This window comes from Schistocerca gregaria, chromosome 3 (genome assembly GCF_023897955.1).
Source record: "Schistocerca gregaria isolate iqSchGreg1 chromosome 3, iqSchGreg1.2, whole genome shotgun sequence".
NCBI lineage: Eukaryota > Metazoa > Arthropoda > Insecta > Orthoptera > Acrididae > Schistocerca > Schistocerca gregaria.
Genome location: NC_064922.1, coordinates 936685920 through 936705650, shown reverse-complemented (window position 1 = coordinate 936705650; position 19731 = coordinate 936685920). Strand labels below are relative to the sequence as shown.

General features: G+C 41.5%; 1 protein-coding gene across 3 annotated transcripts in view; it reads left to right on the top strand.

The window, feature by feature from the left end:
- Positions 1-1236: 1236 nt before the first annotated feature.
- The window catches only part of LOC126355840 (histidine--tRNA ligase, cytoplasmic-like), a 37729-nt gene continuing 19234 nt past the window's right edge, over positions 1237-19731 (top strand). Inside the window, exons 1-6 of one of the 3 annotated variants that reach the window (XM_050006299.1) lie at positions 1237-1385; positions 1601-1900; positions 14914-15126; positions 18121-18342; positions 18648-18854; positions 18944-19238. In XM_050006299.1, coding sequence (XP_049862256.1) covers positions 1272-1385; positions 1601-1900; positions 14914-15126; positions 18121-18342; positions 18648-18854; positions 18944-19238 — 1351 coding nt within the window. In that variant the 5' untranslated portion in view covers positions 1237-1271. Of the gene's footprint in view, positions 1386-1600; positions 1901-6066; positions 6242-14913; positions 15127-18120; positions 18343-18647; positions 18855-18943; positions 19239-19731 lie in introns of all 3 variants that reach the window. The other 2 variants (XM_050006301.1, XM_050006300.1) reach the window with 2 other exon arrangements.

Here is a 19731-nt window from a genome sequence, read left to right as displayed (position 1 = left end):
CTTTTCCTTCGTCATTTAACGAATCCTTCACTTTGTTGAAACGACAACTGGCTTGTTTATATCATCTCTGCATTCATCTGTGGGACACCAAAGGAAATCAGGAAAGTTTCTTCCAAACTTGAACATTTAAAATTTCCATTTGACTTGAAAATGCAATGAAACTATCAACCATTGCTTTTGGAGTTCTGGCTTTATCAATTATCGACACAAACACAATTAAAGTGAATAGAAATGGATTACGAAAGCACTCAATTCATAGCACTTACTTCTCTTCTCGGTTATTCGGAGTGTATAAACAAAAAGGAATTACAGTACTGAGGCCAGAAGTGAAATATTTACCTGTCGTATTACTGCACTGAATACGCATTTAACATTAGAAAGACGGTTGGAGTTGCGTTCCTTATGTTGTGTTGTTCACTAAAATATTGTAACATTTACTATATAAAATAAATACCGCGTGCACACGACAGAAATAACGAACATGAAGAAATTGTAAACACTCGTCTGCTAATGTTTTGGGGGATCCAAGATGTCGGCAGGCCCCGCCCACTGACTTCTAATCAACGTACAGCGTAAATCTGTAGCGCCATCTCCCCTTACTCTACTACCTCCATGGTTTAGCACTACCATTGTTTGATATATATTATCTTTACTGGCATATTTGTTGTTACTAGGAAATGTGTTATTTTCTGTAGGAGATACCGTTGTGGTCACTGAATTGTCCAAGTTTTTACGACTAATAGACTTTTGGGAAGCAGGCTGCTCATTGCAATTCCTGTCTCCTATATTTACACTCTAGTTACTGTCTACTGCTAGAACTTCGACAGTGTGTGCAACATTATCAATACCTACCATATCTACGTCCCCTTCAACATTACTACTGTGCTTTTCACTTGCCTTCGCCTTCTTCGGAACATGTGTGTCAGGAGCTGCTGCCTGTTGGGGTGATGGTCATCGCTGTCTTACCTGTTGTCGCTGAGTGTTGCTTGTCCGAGACTGCGACAAGACAGCTGAACTTGATGAATGCTGATCCATTTCCATTTGATCATTCTGAGGACAGTGATCTTGAGAGCACATTTCGATGGCACCCAATTGATGCTTATTTGTAATTAACACTTTTGAAGGAGGCTGCATCATGACAGTCTCGTAGTTGTGACTCGTATGCAAAGCGATCTGGCCGGTATCGACGGGGAATTCTTATCTTCTGTCTGGTTTTCTATCTTTGAAACAGAATACAGCTGCATTATCTTTGACCGCGCAGTGAAAAAAATATGCACCACATGGAAAGTGACAAAATGAGTGGAGGCGTAAGTAGTGCTATTGTAGTGGAGAAAAAGACGAATAAAGGCAAAGATGCAATGAATGGAATTGATCAGAAAAGTAAGGTGAGTGTTCGAACGAGCCTTACGTTTAGTTTTTTAATAAATTTTACATCGTTTTATATTGCGTACTCTAGAGTTTACACTTCCGATTATTGTTGACGTTACCAGTTTACGATGTACGTGTCGCCCCCCTTACGATTAAGTCATGTCATAATGAGTATTGTGTAGAGCTAAAGAACCTGTTCTTACATCTAACAATAGACACTTCATCTTTTTAGGTGGCAGGCTCTAATTCAAAGACGAAAAAAGTTGGATCGCTAAGTGACTTACATATGTTGAATGAATTTCTTGCTGACGCTAGTTATTTCGGTGGCTACGCCCCCAACAGTAGTGACAACGCAATTTTCGAAGCTATAAGCAATCCCCCATGGCCAGTAACAGTTCCACATCTCGAGAGATGGCATCGACATATGAGAAGTTTTACAAACGAGGAGCGTCAAGATTTTAAGAAAAATACTATTCCAACGCAGTTCACAAAGTTGTTTCCTTCGAACAGCAAATCTGCATGCGAAACTAAGGTGAGATGGTGACCTTTAATTACCGGTAATATTCGATCGCTGCATATCTTGCTTGAGATAAAGGTATTCGTTGGTCAGAAACTGATGTGGATGCCCCGAAAATCGTAGCAAAAGTCAAAAGCGTAAATGTTAAATTAATATCCGTCTTGAGTTTACGGGATGCGAACTTTGTATCATCACATTCGCTTCCAATCTCCTGTTTCGTATAGCTAATTAGTGTGGTTTGTTCGGTTTATTATGTGCATTTTGTTAATTCGTGTTGAGGAAGGCTACAGTATACAGTAGGGTCTGTGGGAGCTTCGTGCATCAGTGCATTTCATGCACTGTTGCCCAGCTTTCACTGGGGTAGAAAGTGATTGGTTTCCCCTAACGAAGAGAGCATTGAAATTATGCTTAAGTTTTGTGAATCATATGGTATATTAAAAAGTATTAACTCAGTATGTAAAGTCAATTTAAAATTTAAGTACACACTTTTTGGTCTGGACAAAACTGCACTGTTTTTGCTTCTATTTTACACACTTGCTGTACCGTTTCCTTAGTAATCTCTTTTTCCTCATTTATTTAGCTATTTTAAATTTTTATTGAATGTTTGTTTTCTGCTAGACGTCACTGGAAATGCTTAACAGATCTTTGTAAACTGACAGCAGTGTAAATAAAAAAATCATGCTGCCAGTTGGAGATTTGCCCTGTAGGATTCGAAAAGTATGTAGAAAGTGAGGAAAGAAAGATGAACTAAAACAAAAAAACCTAATTTTAGAAAAAGTTTCTCATGTAGAATCAGTTGTAAATATAAGAATATTGTATATGATTGACAGGATGGAAAGTTGTAATTTGAAGAGCTACTAGCTTTCCTTGCAGTTCTAGTGAAGCAACAGTTTACTGCAATTACTCTTCTTAATTAACTGGATAAGTGCATTTACAGGTGAGAAGAACAGAGTACTCTACCTCAGATGAGGTCGTTTCCAATAAAGCACATAGATATTCAGACCATTGTCAATTTGTGCTTTGTTTATATTGCGTACCTTGTAATGGCACTGTACTTGAAATCTGTTGATAACTTTGTAACAACAACAGTGTTGCACATATTGGTTCCATTACCATTTGTGTAATATCTTCACTGGTGATCTGTTTGAAACATCATCTCATCATGTTTTCAATCTACAGTAAACAAACCTTTTATTGGCAAAGGTCTCTCTGGACACCCCCCTGAATGTCTGACATGAGTGATTTCAGAATGCTTCAACAGATATGTTTTTGCATAGTTGGAGTCAACAAAGAAAATAATGAGCTTGTAAGAAACATGATTGGAATGTCTGGGAAACACTGAAACAGAAGCATCTATCCATTAGATCCAAGGGAGTAAGCGAAAGGATGTGTCCTATTGTACAAATCACTTAGGAAGCATACTTATCATTGTTAAACAAGAGCTGATGAGAAGAATGAATACATTATATGGATTAGTGGAGTAATGGGATTTTTCTTGACGTCAGCAGTAAACATTTTGGTACATAATCAGGATTGTCCACAGATTCTGGAGATTTGGGAAAAGAAGCTGGAAAAATTTTGTTTTTGTCTCTTTGGATGAAATGGTTTGTTTATTGAGGTGCTATGCATCACTGCTAGCTGGATGCAGCCAAGTACATGCACTGTTTCCCTACTCCCTCATTCATACTACTTCTCCTCTTTCTACCACTCCCATCAGCTTGCAGTCGGTGCTACCAACCTTCTTGCTGCTAGCCTGGCAGCTGCCGACTAGAGATAGGGAGGCATGAAAAGTGGTCTGTTTGGAACTGATTCTCAGAAACTGTAGATGCAGTAGCCGGAGACAGCGGTCATGTGTGCGTGAGTTGTCAGAGTGATTGTGTGAACGAGTTTGTGCCTGAAAATTTACTTGTGTGTGTGTGTGTGTCATTTATATGTGCCTGTCTGTTGTTCAGCTATCATCCTTGCTATCTATCATTATTATTGGTTCTCAGAATACTTGAACAAGTCATCTGTTACATGGATTGATCATTGTGGTCGCATTTCAACAACATGCTGTCTGTGGCCCATTAATAGCTGCCCACATGAATGGATTTCAGTGCCGGGCCAAAACCGGAGGCCGTTTCAGTGGTATCTGTAATGGATGGGGCCTGCCGATCTAAAGCCATTGAGTTCCCACTATTGTGCCGACAGTGCTCATCGGATCTAGTCTTACCAACCTGCCTGCAGGCTCTCTCTGTCTGTGGGTGGCGTAATGCAGTGGATTTTCATGATTTATTCATGGACCGAGGACTGTGATGCTCATAAACGGGCCAGAGGCAATGGGCGATGGGTTTCAGGAATTGCGACAGTCTCACCACAAATATGTTGTACATTGAGGCAATTTAAAGACTTTTATTTGTTATAGTCCATTTTGGCACTTCAAAAAGTAGTTTATATGTTAGAAAGTATGGAAGATAAAAAGAAGAAAATTGTCAGTCACGGTTTGTATGCTACGTATTCATATATTTCCCAAGAGAAAAATCGGACAATACGTTTAAAATAATAGATACAAAACAGTGAGTAATAACTGACAATAGCAAACATAGTAGAACCTACGTTTTATTGGCAATGACGTACAGTTTTGGTTTACACAATTCTTTCCCGCTTTATACACTTTTTTCCAGAGGCCTACTTTTTTCTGAGATTATTTCTGAAATCTGTGAAGGTATTTTAAATCTGTCTTGCGACTCCAAGGAAATGCATATTTTTGTCTCAAAATGTGTTTCCTTTTATTGAAATAAAATATCAGTGGTCTTAATGAAACACGTATAGCTTTGACTTGCTTTCTCCATCTACAAACAATTCATTACAAAAGATGTTAATGTTAATACTTAAGATTGTTGCTCAGATCAGGAAATGCCATGTGCGTGCAAGTTTTTTAAATGTTTCCTCATTTGCAATATTGTTTCTTGTACCGTAGCCTCAAAGACAGATTGTCAACTTACGTCTTAACTTATGCTTAAGATCTCAAAATTTGCCGGGGAAAAATGCTAAAACTTGTCTGGAAATTGGGGAAATATCAGGGAATTTCACCTGGGGAAACTTGGGGTAACCCTGATAATGAGTGAAATCAAAATCAGTCTGCTTCTCGTCAATGTCAGAAAATCACACTCTTAATTATTAATAAACATGAATGAGAAAAGGAAAACCACTCATCTTTAGCGGATAATATTTGAGGCCCTCATACGCATACAACAGCACAGGCACTTTACTAGCTTTCATTCTACCACCCTTTATTTAGTATGAGAACACTATCATGGCCTCCCACATGCACCCACACACCACCATAGTGACAGTGACAACTGGTTGTTCAGGCCAGTAGAGATGAAGGTGGAGGGGAGTATGTGGCAACTGTTGCTGGACAAGGTGCACATGGCAAGGAGGGGGACGCAGTTAGTAAACAACACAATACTCACCAATAAAGTCATCAGCACGATGTAGATAAGAGCTTAAAAAGCGACTAGTGGATGATGTCACTAACAACATGAAAACATTAACAAAACAAAAAATGGCAAACTAATGAGACCTCTGCGGCAGTTGAGAGTTTTGGGTGGAGATATTCTTACTATTAATGTCTTAAAACCTGCCTACATGTTGCCAAGGTTATTTTGAGCATGCTGCAGAAGATTCACTAACAAAACCTTACCTGTTACACATCCTCCAGATGGTCCTAGCTATGTCGCATGTGATTTCCAAATTGTTTGAGTCCTGTAAAAACACATTCATGGTCTTTGTTTTGCTTTGGATGAAGTAGTGCCCACCATACCAGGTTCCATGGGCAAACATTTGTCCTTGAAAGCATGGACTGCCTTGTCTCAGTGAGATAAAAGTATTAGAAGCGACTACCTTTGAAATGATAAATAGTATACTTACTTTTTTCCCAGCTGACTCATTTTCATTTGACTGCCTATTATAAGTTACGAGAGCACAAATGATAGTGCTTTCACACTGTTGCATCTTAGCATGTTATTAATATTGTCTGCCTACAAAGATGTACATAAATTAGAACTATGTAGCTCTGTTTAACGTAGGAACTTATCTTATGTTTTAAGCTTCCTCTTTCAGTACACAAAACTGTAAAGGTTTGAAAATGTGATTTGTTACTTTTGTCTGGTTCTGATCTCTTTTGGGCAACATAAAAGAATACACGTTGCTGAAAGAAGAATTTTTGCTCCTCTTTCATAACTTATTGCTGTGGCTGCCGTGATGATCTCTAATATGACGCCATTTCTGGAACTTCTGTACTCTGTTCGGACTGGATGCCTTAAAACATTAAATAACGTTTTGTGGTCTACTTTTAACCGCACTGTTGTACAGGTAAGTGCTTTTAAACTTTAAAGAATGAACTTTCTTAAAAATGCTTTGTCGAAGAGTAATAGGATCATGTTAGCCACCCTAAAGAAAAATGCATGAACGTAAAAATATTCTTGCATAACAACGAAATTCATGCTCAAAATTATATTTTATTACTCATTATCACTATGAATAGTGTGTGTCACATGTAACATGTTTCTGTCAGTAATTATATAACATGTTTAAAATAATGTACCAAATAGTACCGATCATCATCAGTAGGTGTGTCAGATTTACTATTGTGTAATATCATTAAAGGTAAAAGGTGAAACTTTCATAAACCCAAAAGTTTGTGATGGAACATGACAGTACTTTCCAAGGCATTGTCTTGTTGGAGGCGGTATGCCAATCTCTTCGGTAAACATTTAGAACTTACTTATTCAGTCAGTAACAGGCCCCCAGGTGGGCCCGGGGGTTTGAATAGGCCCAAGGTATTCCTGCCTGTCATCAAGAGGCGTGTAAGAGGAGTCTCACACCTTTCAGCCTTTATGGGATGGTCCCCTAAGGGGTTTGACCTCGATTTTTCATCATTTTCTCGAAGAGCGCGCCAATTGGGGAAGGGCGCCTTACGTGGTGCATAAAGTTAATCGTGCATTGAGGTCTTCAGTCCACTTTCTCATTGTGGCATTGCAGTCTCGCTCATCCTCCATCTCTTGAGTGAGGACACCTTCCTGGGTGCGTTTTCCTCCACCCACTATGCAGTGTCGTTTTTTGCGCCGACGAAGACCATGGAATTATTTGCACCTGATATCCAGCATGGTAGCTGGTCTGTTGTGGGATCGCCATGTACCCTGTTCGTTGTAGCCCCCTGGCTACACAGGGACCGCTCTGTTGATGCCTGCGCCGTTAACTCCCCATGTATGCCAAGGACTAGATGCCCGTCACCCTGGGGCGCCAGGACTCCCAGGTGGCCTTTGCTGAAGCTGGGTGGTGCATGTGGGTCAGAGTGGGTGGTATCATGGCAGATGACGCACGATGAAGCGTACCACGTCATCACTTGCTGGTGATCAAACGCCAGCAGTGTCTAAGCGTTCAAAGTCTCAGTACAATGCAAGGAAGAACCTTATTCACCCCAGTGCCTCGTATGTGTGAGAGCTGATGGGGACTCCTTTGTCTTGATGAAGCCTCAGTTTTTAATAGAGTGGTCAGGGTCAGTCTTGATAAAAACGGCATCCTCTTCCCAGTCACGGGCATTACTCATTTGTGACAAGCTGGAGCATGTTTCCGTTACCATCACGCCGCATAAGAGCTTAGATATGGTCCAACGTATTACATTCCACAGGGACCTTCTTTTGCAGTCTGACGACAAGTTGTGTGCCAACTTAGAGCGACGAGGAGTTCATTTTGTCTGGTGTGTCCAGCGAGGTCCGAGGATAATCAGGTTGCCACAGGTGCCTTCATCTTGGCTTTCAAGGGTGACACATTACCTGAGAAGGTCAAGGTGATGGTCTACCGCTGTAATGTCAAGCCATATATCCCTCCCTCAATGCTGTTTTTTAAGTGCTGGAAGTTCAGCCATATGTATTCCCGCTGTACTTCCAGCATCACATGTCGAGATTGTGGATGTCCACCCCATCCCAGTACTCTGTGTGCCACTCCTCCCATCGGTGTTAACTGCAGACAGCGTCATTCCCCTTCCTCACCAGACTGCAGGATTTTACACCTAGAAAGGAGAATCATGTAATACAAGACCCTGGACTGAGTGACCTACGCTGAGGCCAAGAGGAAACTTCAGTGCCTACATCCTGTGGCTATGACCTCCTCTTATGCCACCACTATGAGAACAGTTGTCGCCACATGAGTTTCGCGAGTTCCAGTTGGCTCTCAGAGCCAGAAGACTACACCTCCCCCTTGATGCTGAGGGGGTCACTTCCCTCCCTGTTGCTCCCACACCATCTACCTCGGGAGTACTGTCCCCCCAACCATCGGGAACGCCACTCCCCACCTCTCAGCCAGAGAAGCGTAAGTCTTCTTTGGCTCCTCTCGCTAGGAAGGTGTCTCTTGGGTCACACCCTTTCCAGGTTTCTGCTAGTGGGAAGGATGACACCTGCCAGTGGCTGAAGTGTCCAGCTGGTTGTAGGGCTTCACGATCTTCCTCAGTCCTGGAGACTGAAACAGTGAAGCCCTTCCAGCTAGAGGAACCCAAGGGTCACTGAGAGAAATCCAGAAAGAAGATCCCCAAGACCAAAGCAATTGCGGTGGCACTCACACCCCTGCTACCTAAGAGCTCTGCTTCTGAGGATGAGGTGAAGATTCTGGTGTCTGCTGAGGACCTAGATCTCATCAGACCCTCTGAGACAATGGGTGAATCCTGTTCAGGAAATAAGTCGGTGGCAGCAGATGACCCTGAGGTGTAGACTGAGGTAGCTTGAGTGTTTGTTGCCTTCCCAGTCTCACAATCGTGTCATCCTACAGTTTTTTCCACCACCTGGCTGAGCTATGGCAACTGTTAAGCTTTACACCTGCTTTCTGCATTGCCCTCCAGGGAACCTGGTTCTCGGCAATGTGGACCCCTGCCCTTCGCAGCTACAGGGGATATTGCAAGAACTGTAGCGAATATAATAGTGTGTCAGGTGGAGTTTGCATTTACGTACTGAACTTGGTATGTAGTGAAACTACACCCCTTCAAACCCGTCTTGAAGCTGTGGCTGTCAGGATGTGGACGACATAGGAAATAAGTGCCTGCAACGTGTATCTCCCTCCAGATGGTGCAGTACCCCTGAACGTATTCGCTGCACTGATTGATCAACTCCATAAACCTTTACTACTTTTGCAAGATTTTAACACCTGTAACCCATTGTGAGATAGCACTTTGCTTACTGGGCGTGGCAGAGATTTAGAAAATTTACTGTCCCAACTCGAGCTCTGCCTCTTAAATACTGGAGCTGCCACACATTTTAGTGTGGCTAATGGGAGTTACTTGGCCGTTGATTTATCAATTTGCAGCCCAGAACTTCTTCCATCTATCCACTGTAGAGCACATGGCAACCTGTGTAGTAGTGACCACTTCCCCATATCCCTGTTATTCCCCCAGCGTTATGCGCATACATGCCTACCCAGATGGGCTTTAAACAAGGCAGACTGGGTAGCCTTTACCTCTGCTGTCATCGTTGAATCTCCTCCGTGTGATGCCATTGATGTTGTGATTGAGCAGTTCACTACAATGATAATTTCTGTGGTGGAAAACACGATCTGTCATTCTCTAGGGTGCCCCCGGCAAAAGACAATCCCTTGGTCGTCTCCGGAAGTCGCTGAGGCAATTAAAGATAGTCAGTGAGCTCTACAGCGACATAAGTCCCCCCTTCCCTAGAGCACCTAATAGCCTTTAAGCAGCAATGTGCCCGCATTCATCTGCTTATAAAACGATGGAAACAGGAGTGTTGGGGGAGGTATGTGTCAACCGTTGCGTGCCATACATCTCCTTTCCAAGTTTGGACGAAGATCGGACATATTTTTGGGTACCAGACCCCAACAGGTGTCCCTGGTGTTAACATCAATGGTATGCTCTCTACAGATGCAAACACAATTGCCGAGCACTTTGGTGAGCACTATGCTCGAGCCTGTGTGTCAGAGAAATACCCTGCAGCCTTTCCCGCCCTCAAACTGTGGATGGAATGGGAAGTCCTCTTGTTCACTACACACCACATTGAACCCTATAAGGACCTATTTACAGAGTGGGAGCTCCTCAGCATCCTTGCACATTGCCCCGACACAGCTCCTGTGAAAAATCGGATCCGCAGTGAGATGAGTAAACACCTCTTGTCTGACTATTGATATCTTCAACCAGATCTGGGATGATGGCGTCTTTCCATCACAATGGCAGGAGTGCACCATCATTTTGGTGCTAAAACCCAGTAAAAATCCACTTGATGTGGATAGCTAGTGACCCATCAGCCTCACCAACGTTTTCCGTAAGCTGCTGGAACGTATGGTGTGTCGGCGGTTGGGTTGGGTCCTGGAGTCATGTGGCCTACTGGCTCCACGTCAGAGCAGCTTCCGCCAGGGTCGCTCTACCACTGATTATCTTGTGGCCCTCAAGTCTGCCATCCGAACAGCCTTTTCCAGACGCCAACACCTGGTTACCATATTTTTTGGCTTACCTAAAGCATACGGCATGACCTAGCGACATCATATTCTTGCACATTGTATGAGTGGGGTTTCCGGGGCCTGCTCCCAATTTTTATCCAAAACTTCCTGTTACTCTGTACTTTCCGTGTCAAAGTTGCTGCCTCCCGTAGTTCCCCTCGTATTCAGGACAGTGATGTTCCGCAGAGCTCCATATGAAGTGTGTATCTATTTGTAGTGCCCATTAACGGCCTAGCAGTAGCTGTAGGGCCATCGGTCTCCCATTCTCTGTATGCAGATGACTGCTGCATTTCGTATTGCTCCTCCAGTACTGGTGTTATTTAGTGGCGCCTACAGGGAGCCATTCACAAGGCGCAGTCATGGGGTCTACCCCATGACTTTCAGTTTTCAGCAGCGAAGTCGTGTGTCGTGCACTTCTGTCAGAGTTTTACCATTCATCCAGAACCTGAAATTTATCTTAATGACATTCCACTCACTATAGTGGAGACATATCGATTCTTAGGACTTTGTTTTTGATGCCTGATTGACTTTGCTACCTCACCTTCATAAGCTTAAGTGGGAGTGCTGGTAGCACCTCAATGCTCTCTGCTGCCCGAACAACACCAAGTAGGGTGCAGATCGCTCTATGCTACTGCAGCTCTACAGAGCCCTTGTTCAATCCTGCCTTGACTGTGGGAATCTGGTTTACGGCTCGGCAGCCCCCTCTGGGTTGCGTTTCCTCGACCCAGTGCACCACTGTGGCATTTTCCTAGTGACATGAGCATTTAGAACGAGCCTGGTGACCAGTGTTTTGGAGGAGGCTGGAGTCCCTCCATTGCAGATCTGACGTGCACAACTACTCGCCAGTTTTGTTGCACACATTTGTAGTTATCCTGAGCATCCGAATTACTGTCTCCTTTTCCCATCCACAGCAGTTCATCTCCCGCATCGGCGGCCCAAGTCAGGGCTCACGATTGCGGTACATGTGCGATCTCTTCTGTCCAAACTGGAGTGCTTCCCTTTACCACCTTTACTTGAGGTCCATTCACATACACCTCCATGGTGTACCTCTCGGCCAAAGCTTTGCCTGGACCTTTTGCATGGCCCTAAGGACTCTGTTAACCCTGCCGCTGTTACTTCCTCTCAATTCTTGACGTGTTCTGGTGCTCTGAAGTTGTTTACATCGATGGCTCGATGGCTGATGGTAATGTTGGCTTCTCCTATGTCCACAGAGGCCATATTGAACAGCATTCCTTGCCCATTGGCTGCAGTGTACTCACTGCAGAGCTTGTGGCCATATCTCATGCACTTAAATACATCCGTTCCTGTTCTGGTGAGTCGTTTCTTCTCTGTTCTGACTCCCTGAGCAGCTTACAAGCTATTGACCATTGCTACCCTCACCATCTTTTGGTAGTGAACATCCAGGAATCCATCTCTGCCCTGGAACGTTCCATTCATTCAGTGGTGCTGTGTGGACCCCAGGAAACGTCTGAATTCAAGGCAATGAACTTGTTGACAGGCTGGCCAAATAGGCTATGCAGAAACCACTCCTGGATATGGGCAGCTCTGAAACTGACCTGCGTTCTGTCTTACACCGCAAGTTTTTTTTTTTTTTTTTTTTAGGCAGAGTGGCATAACAGTATGCACAACAAATTGCATATCATTAAGGAGACTGCGAATGTGTGGAATTATTCCCTGTGGGCTTCTCGCAGGGTGTTAGTTGTCCTTTGTTGGCTCCGCTTTGGCCATACGTGGTTCACACATGGTTACCTCCTCTGTTGTGAGGAACCACCTCAGTGTCGCTGTGGCTCCCAAATGACAGTCGTCCACCTTTTGCTGGACTACCCACTTTTAGCTGCTCTGCGGTGGACCTTTAACTCTCCCAGCACCCTACCTTCGGTGTTTGGCAACAGTGCCTCAACAGCCACTTTACTTTTGTGTTTCATTCGTGAGATTAAGTTTTATCATTTGATCTGAGTTTTAGCGCATGTCCTTTGTCTCTCTGTGTCCTCCATCCTAGGGCTTTTAGGGTGGAGGTTTTAATGTGTTGCAGAGTGGCTGGCTTCTCATCTTTTATTCTCGTGGTCAGCCAGCCATGGTAATCTGCTTTCTTGTTTTTAATCTCCTTTCCCTGTTTCTTGCACGTCTGTGGTTTTCTTGTCCTGTTTTGTCCTTTGAAGTGTTTGTTGTCCTCCTATCGTTCTTCTGGTTCTTCCTTTCTCCTGTTATTGTGTCATACGTCGTCTTTTTCTTGTTTCCCTTGGGTGATTGTTCTACTGGGAGCAAGGGACTGATGACCTCACAGTTTGTTCCCCCCCCCCCCCCCCCCCCCTTCCCCCCATTTAAACCAACCAGCCGACCTTCCCTGTTCTCATTCCAGCACCACGTGGCCATCATTCCACCACGACACTCAGTCATTTTACTTCTCTCCTTTTCCGCTATAATTAGGTACTTCTTACTTCCAAACAGAAAAATATAATAAATTAAACACTTCGCATCAACTTTATACTCTGCATGATGCAAATGGCAGTGCTGATAAACTTTTGACACCTGAGAATCTGCTGCATGACTGCTTGTTGTCTTGGATGCTTACCAAGTAGGGCCAGCACAGGATATAGAGAAGATCCAAAGGAGAGCAGCATGTCTGATTGCTGGTCCATTTAGTACGCACAAGAGTATCTCTGAGATAAGCACCAAATGTCCTTGGCAAGACACTAAAACAGGTGCTGTGTACCATAGCCAAGTTACTGTTAAAATTATGGAAGTGTGCAATTCGAGACAAGTTAAGCTGCATATTCTCATGTATCACAAAATGATTGTAAAGGGAAATATCATAGAATACCCAACTCATATGGAGCCTTACTGGCATTCTTCCTGGACACCATTCAAACATGGAGCAGGGAAGGGCGAAAATGAAAGTGGTACCTAATGTACTCTCTCCCATACATCGTAATGTTGCCTTCTGAATGGTGTAGAATTAAGTAGTAGATATGTTCTAGTCTTAAATCTAAAACGATACTCACAGATTAGTGCTTAATGAAATGTATCAGTTAATGAAGATTAATAACATTATTTGCTCATGAGCTATGTAATGTGCCTTTAATTTTGGCTCTTAATATTCTACAAGGTTTTTTGTGGCACCACATGGTAAGCTCCTTGATGACCTCCACAAACCTCTGCCTTTGGCATGGTGACTTGCTTGCTATCAACCCATTCTGGTCAGTCTCTTAATTTGTTGCATCCACTGCAACGATGCGCGTCCTCTAGCTCTTCGGCTGTCAACTGGTCCCTTTATGATTGTTCTTTGCATTACCACTAGCCTTCTGGCAGTGTGACCAAAATCGTTCAAATGATTATGGTTGACAAGAATCATCAGTCTTAGTCTGATGCCAAGCTGTCCCAGAATAGGTTCATTAGTTCGATGTGTTGTCCATGATGCTCCAAGTAATCTTCTATAACACTACATTTTGAGAGTGTCAGTCTTGTTATGATCCTCTGTTCTCATCGTCCAAGTTTACAAGATTAGAGTTTGGATGAGAATGATCTTGTCTTGACACTGGTGGAGGTGTCCTTCCAGATGAGAGCAAGTTTAACTGAAAAACTTTGTGTAATTGAAAACTGTCTATTGATCTCAAGCTTTTAATCTTAGTATCGGTGACAAACAAATCCTAAATATTCAAAATGACTGCTCTACAAGCATCACTTTGGTTTTTGTGTTGTGAAGACCATACTCAATGCTTTGCTCGGCCAACCTTCATATAATGATTTCCAGTTGATGTTTGTTGCAATTATCAGTGTCATCTGCACACCTGAATTAAATTTTCTGCCGCCTATAATTATGCTATCCTACCAGTCTTCAAGAACTTCCTTCACAACGTTCTTATTGTATGCATTGAACATTGGTGCAGAGAGAACGAAACATTATCCTGCCGGTATCCTAGAAAAGATGTGTGAGAGGGTGTTATTGATTTTTAAAGTTGCTGTGTACATACTTAATATTGCCAAATAGGCTGTAGAATGTATATATTACATATTGAATTTCGTAATGTGAAGTTTTTCTTAGTGGTCTTGGCTAATTTCTTTGCTATTTTGTGCCATTCAGCACATTTGTAAAGGTCATATCATCTGTGTAATCAGAGAAAATGTATGTTAGCATAGTCGTTAAGTACTCGGACAAGATAATAGAGGACACTATGATGTGGGAAATCTGTTTGGAGACAGAACTGTTGTTTAATTTGGCATTGTAATGTTTGTCATGAACTTGTGTAAATTTTGCAGGAGGGAATGGAGGACAAGAAGTGACAACAAAAGTTATTGTAACTGACGTTATTGCATGTGCTTCTTGTTCTACAAACAGTGCTTAGTTAATATTATGCCAGTTCTCCAACTTGTAGTCCACATTGTATAATATATACATTTTTGTGTGTGTGTGTGTGTGTGTGTGTGTGTGTGTGTGTGTGTGTGTGTGTGTGTGTGTGTGTGAGTGAGAGAGAGAGAGAGAGAGAGAGAGAGAGAGAGAGAGAGAGAGAGAGAGAGAGAAATATAACATTTGATTTCTCTGCTGATTTCAGGGATCAGTTGCAGTAAATAAAATGCCAAAGGGAACTGCTCAGGGACCTGAGGATTCACATGCAAATACTAAGTTCACATTGAAGACACCAAAAGGGACACGAGATTATGGACCCGAGCACATGGCACTTCGCACAAGTGTTCTTGAGAAAATCATTGCTGTGTTCAAAAGACATGGAGCAGAAACTATTGATACACCTGTTTTTGAACTCAAGGTGAATTCTGATTGCCTCTTCCTGGAGTACTCGTTACAGACCTTCCTTCAGTTTTTGGGACATTTAACATTTTATGTAGCATTCCCTCACTCTGGAAGCATTAGTATTCCTTCATTTTAATGTGATGTTAAAAACTGTTGGTGCATCATGAAAACCAAATGTACATGCAACAATTTATTATTATTATTATTATTATTATTATTATTATTATTATTATTGTTGAAAAGCTAAGTAAGTAAAATGTGTCAAGAGGGTGCAGCTTGCTAATCCAACTTCATTGCTCTCCAGATGCATTGTGGTACTTTTTGTAAGAAAAGTTATGCTGTTGCCATCTGGTTTTTGTAGCGGATTCTTTATGTACACAGTTTTAAAGAAAGGTTTTCAGAGACCTCCACAAATTGTAACTGAACTGCCTGTAGATTGTCTTAATCTTGTAATAACAGAAATTTAGCCACACAACACCATAACAATATAGTTCGCAACTGGCATCTAAGGCCATCCTAGATAATATCAAGAAATTACTGTGTCATGTTTGTTCTGGCAACATGTTGACGTTTTATGAGAAGTTCATGATTGTAGTCAGTCCCACTGTCTTGTAACTTACTGATATTATAAAACTGTAGTGAGTGGTAATTCACAAGGCCCATAAACAGTTAGGTCATCTGGAAATACTTGTTACCCATCTGTATGCAATAGATGCAGTACTTTCATAAGATATGGAGTGCTCTTCGGGTGATTACATCATATTGTTCTATTTTTGCTTATTACAGGTGCACCAAAATGTTTAAAATTTACCTTCTAGTGCATGTTATATGGTATTTTCAATGGTTATTGTGACAGCTTCTAAGAGGTATACAAAGATTGGTCTAAGTAGGGATTCCTCTGCTTTTTTCAGCTGATTTTCCCAGAAGCATTTATAGGGAAGTCATTCTATTGAAAGTTAAGTTTCTTACTGCTCCAAAAACAAATGACATATGGCCAATGTTTCTTGTCTGGTTTACTATGTATTCTTCAGAGGACTCCACTCTATTGAGCAAAATCCAGTACATTTAGATTGCTTATATCTGCGCTCTCTCTCTCTCTCTCTCTCTCTCTCTCTCTCTCTCTCTCTCTCTCTCTCTCTCTCTCACTCACACACACACACACACACACACACACACACACACACACACAGACAGAGAGAGAGAGAGAGAGAGAGAGCTAGCTGGGGGGGGGGGGGGGAGGGGGGGGGCGTGCGTGACAGCCCAAGGCGGTGTCCATTTCTGTATCTGAAGAAGAGGCAATTATTGATGGCAAGTGGTATCTTTTTGTGGTGTTTAAACCCCATTGTAGTCTCAAGAGGGGCGAAAAAACAGTTTCTTACCACTGCTTAGTCCACAGAGTTAGCAAAAGAAAAAGAAAGAAAATAATCAGGTAGCAACAAGGCTGTAATGTTGCCTGCAAATCTTTGTGGACATTGTCAATTCAAATAAATGCTACTAAGTTGTTAGACTTCTTTCTTTGCCTTCACAAACTCCATGTTTGACCTGTTGTTTGGAGGTCTACATCAGGAGCTTCTCCAGTGACTGAACAGTGTCAGGAAAGTTCTAATGTATCCCTTATTGAGGGATGTTCATCAGTGAGTTTTCTATTGATAGGGTAGTGCTGTTGTGTTATCTTCTTGCACTCATGGCTGACAACCTTATTGGGTTATATTCTAGTAGCAGATTGTATGTGTAATGGGAATGTATCCAAACAAATCACTTGGAAAATGTAATATGCAGCCCATCCCTTGCCATTCGTGTCGATTCAGATTTCCTTAAACTGTAGCAACTGAGAGTGAAATAAAGACATCTACATGTAGCAGTCACCAACCAGCTCAATGACTTCAAACAGCAGTGACCACTTTGACAAGACCAGACTGTCACAAACTTTCTCCTCGTGACAAATCGACCTATGGAGGTACCAGAAAGTCTCTCTCCAGAAGACAGAAGTGCAATGACAGGATTTGCACAAACCATTGTACCTGCAACAAGGAACTGACTCAGTGGAGAGCTTCAGAATGCCCCCAATGTGGAGCTGAAGGGTAGTCAATAAACCACCTAGCCCTGGTTTGCCCTGATACATCCTCTCAGGGGTCTGCTACAAGATGTCCATGCTCTCGCCACTGAACCATTGGGATGCCTGGCCTACAGTGACCTGTGTTTGTGATTTTAAAAATGCAGTGGACAAAATAGATATCTGTTTATTTGGTTTAAGTTTTTAGTAGTCATTGAAATTTGTAATTTATTTTTTCCAATGTGTTTAAGTTCAGCCAAGTAATAAATAAATAAATCCAAACAAATCAGAAACAAAATAAATATGTTTATTCTGCTGTCAAGATAGTTTCCCCATAAGAGATTTCTTGCACATTGCAGCAGCTAGCTAGTTCATTGATGATTAGAAGCCATGGAGGTGGAAGCCTGTAACTGTGAGAACTGTTTAAATCAGAGTTTTCAAGATTTGTACTGCATCATAAACCTTCTTTCAATAATTGTTCCACCTAGATCTAGCTAGATCTTTAGGGCTGTTAAAATCTGAACCTTTCTCGCGACCATTCTGATTCAACCTGGAGGGGTATGTGGTCAGCTTTTTGGACCGTAGAGCCAATACTTCTCACACAAGTAGCTCCTTAGTTGGTTTCACAAAGCTGAGTGCGCCCTGTTAAAGACCTTACGTCAAAGAAAAATCTCTTGCTCATGTTTTCTCTCTCTCCTTTCTGTTTCTCACTTTGACATACAAATTTTCTTAGTACTATGTTGTAAAGGTTGTGTGATGCTTTACTATTCTTCTTTATGCTGTAATTACTTATTTTAACATAATCTATGTACGTTGAAAAAATCTTTGCAAGCTAGTACTTAACATGTATTAGTCCATATTTATTGTAATGGCTAGTCCTTTGTGGCATGTGTCACTTGTATTTTTATCATAAATTTTTCTGTTTTGCACTTGCTATTTTATTAATATTTCTTGCAGGAAGTGCTTACTGGGAAATATGGTGAAGATTCAAAATTGATATATGATTTAGCTGATCAAGGAGGGGAAATACTTTCTTTGAGATACGATCTCACTGTCCCATTTGCTCGTTATTTGGCAATGAACAAAATAAGCAACATAAAACGTTACCACATTGCCAAAGTTTATCGCAGAGATAACCCAGCTATGACAAGAGGCCGATACAGGGAATTCTATCAGTGTGTAAGTTTGGTTATTGATGTTCAGTGTAGTACATTGTCTGTCTTGTCAGTAAAATTATCACCAATCTGCACTTGCTTGTTTTCAGTGTTTCCTTGTACGATGTGTATTGTTATTATATTTATAATTATTATTACTACAAAAATAATAAATCGTGAAATAATAAATCAGTTTTGTCATATTGTAAAGGATCATTATATTGACTTTGGTCTCCTGCATCTCATTTCATTATTTGATAGTTTTATAATAGTTAATTTTACTTGCTTTTTCAAACAAAAATTTGTTATATTTGATAATATTTTTTAAAGGATTTTGACATCGCAGGCCAATATGACCATATGATTCCTGATGTTGAATGTGTTCGTGTTGTATATGAGATACTGAACAGTTTGAACATTGGAGATTTTATTGTGAAAGTCAATCACCGACAACTTCTTGATGGTATCTTTGAAGTTTGTGGGGTGCCTGCAGATAAATTTCGGTCTATATGTTCTGCTGTAGATAAGCTTGACAAAGTAAGTATTGACTTTTTTTTTCGTGGCATGTGCCATTTAGTTAAATTATTCATTGTGTTTCATATATTTTTTTCTCTTTTAAAATTTAGCTGTCATGGGAAGAAGTGCGTCATGAAATGGTTTCAGAAAAAGGTCTTCCAGAGGATGTGGCAGATCGAATTGGAGAATATGTGCGGCTCAGTGGTGGACAGGAATTGGCTGAGAAACTACTGTCAGATATATCATTAAAGAAATCGAAAGATGCCTGTGAAGGCCTTGAAGCTATCAAGCTATTTTTGCACTATTCAAACTTGTATGGGGTTTCTGGTAAAATTAGGTTTGATCTTAGCTTAGCTCGTGGGCTTGATTATTACACTGGAATTATCTACGAGGCTATCTTATTAGGTAAGTGTGTCCTCACCTTTATGCAGTGTATTGTTATTTACATATTTTCAGAAGAGTTCTCTAGTTGTAGTAACAAAAGAAGTGATGTTAAGTATAAACCTGCTTACCAAAACATAATGGGAAAATAAGAACAAACAAAATTATTCAAGCTAGCGAAGGGAGACTAAAATTTAATAGTTGTGGGGAAACTATAATTCGATAATTGGAAGAGATGGAAAAGTAGTAGGTGAATATGGACTGGGGGAAGGAATGAAAGAGGAAGTCCTGTGATAGAATTTTGCACAGAGTATAATTTGATCATAGCTAAGGCTTGGTTTAAGAATCATGAGAGAAAGCTTTATACATGGAAGAGACCTGGAGACACCAGAAGATTTCAGATTGATTGTATAATGGTAAGTTAGAGATTTCGGAACCCAATTTTAAATTATTAGACATTTCCAGAGGCAGATGTGGACTCTGACCGCAGTTTATTGTTTATGTAATTGCAGATTAA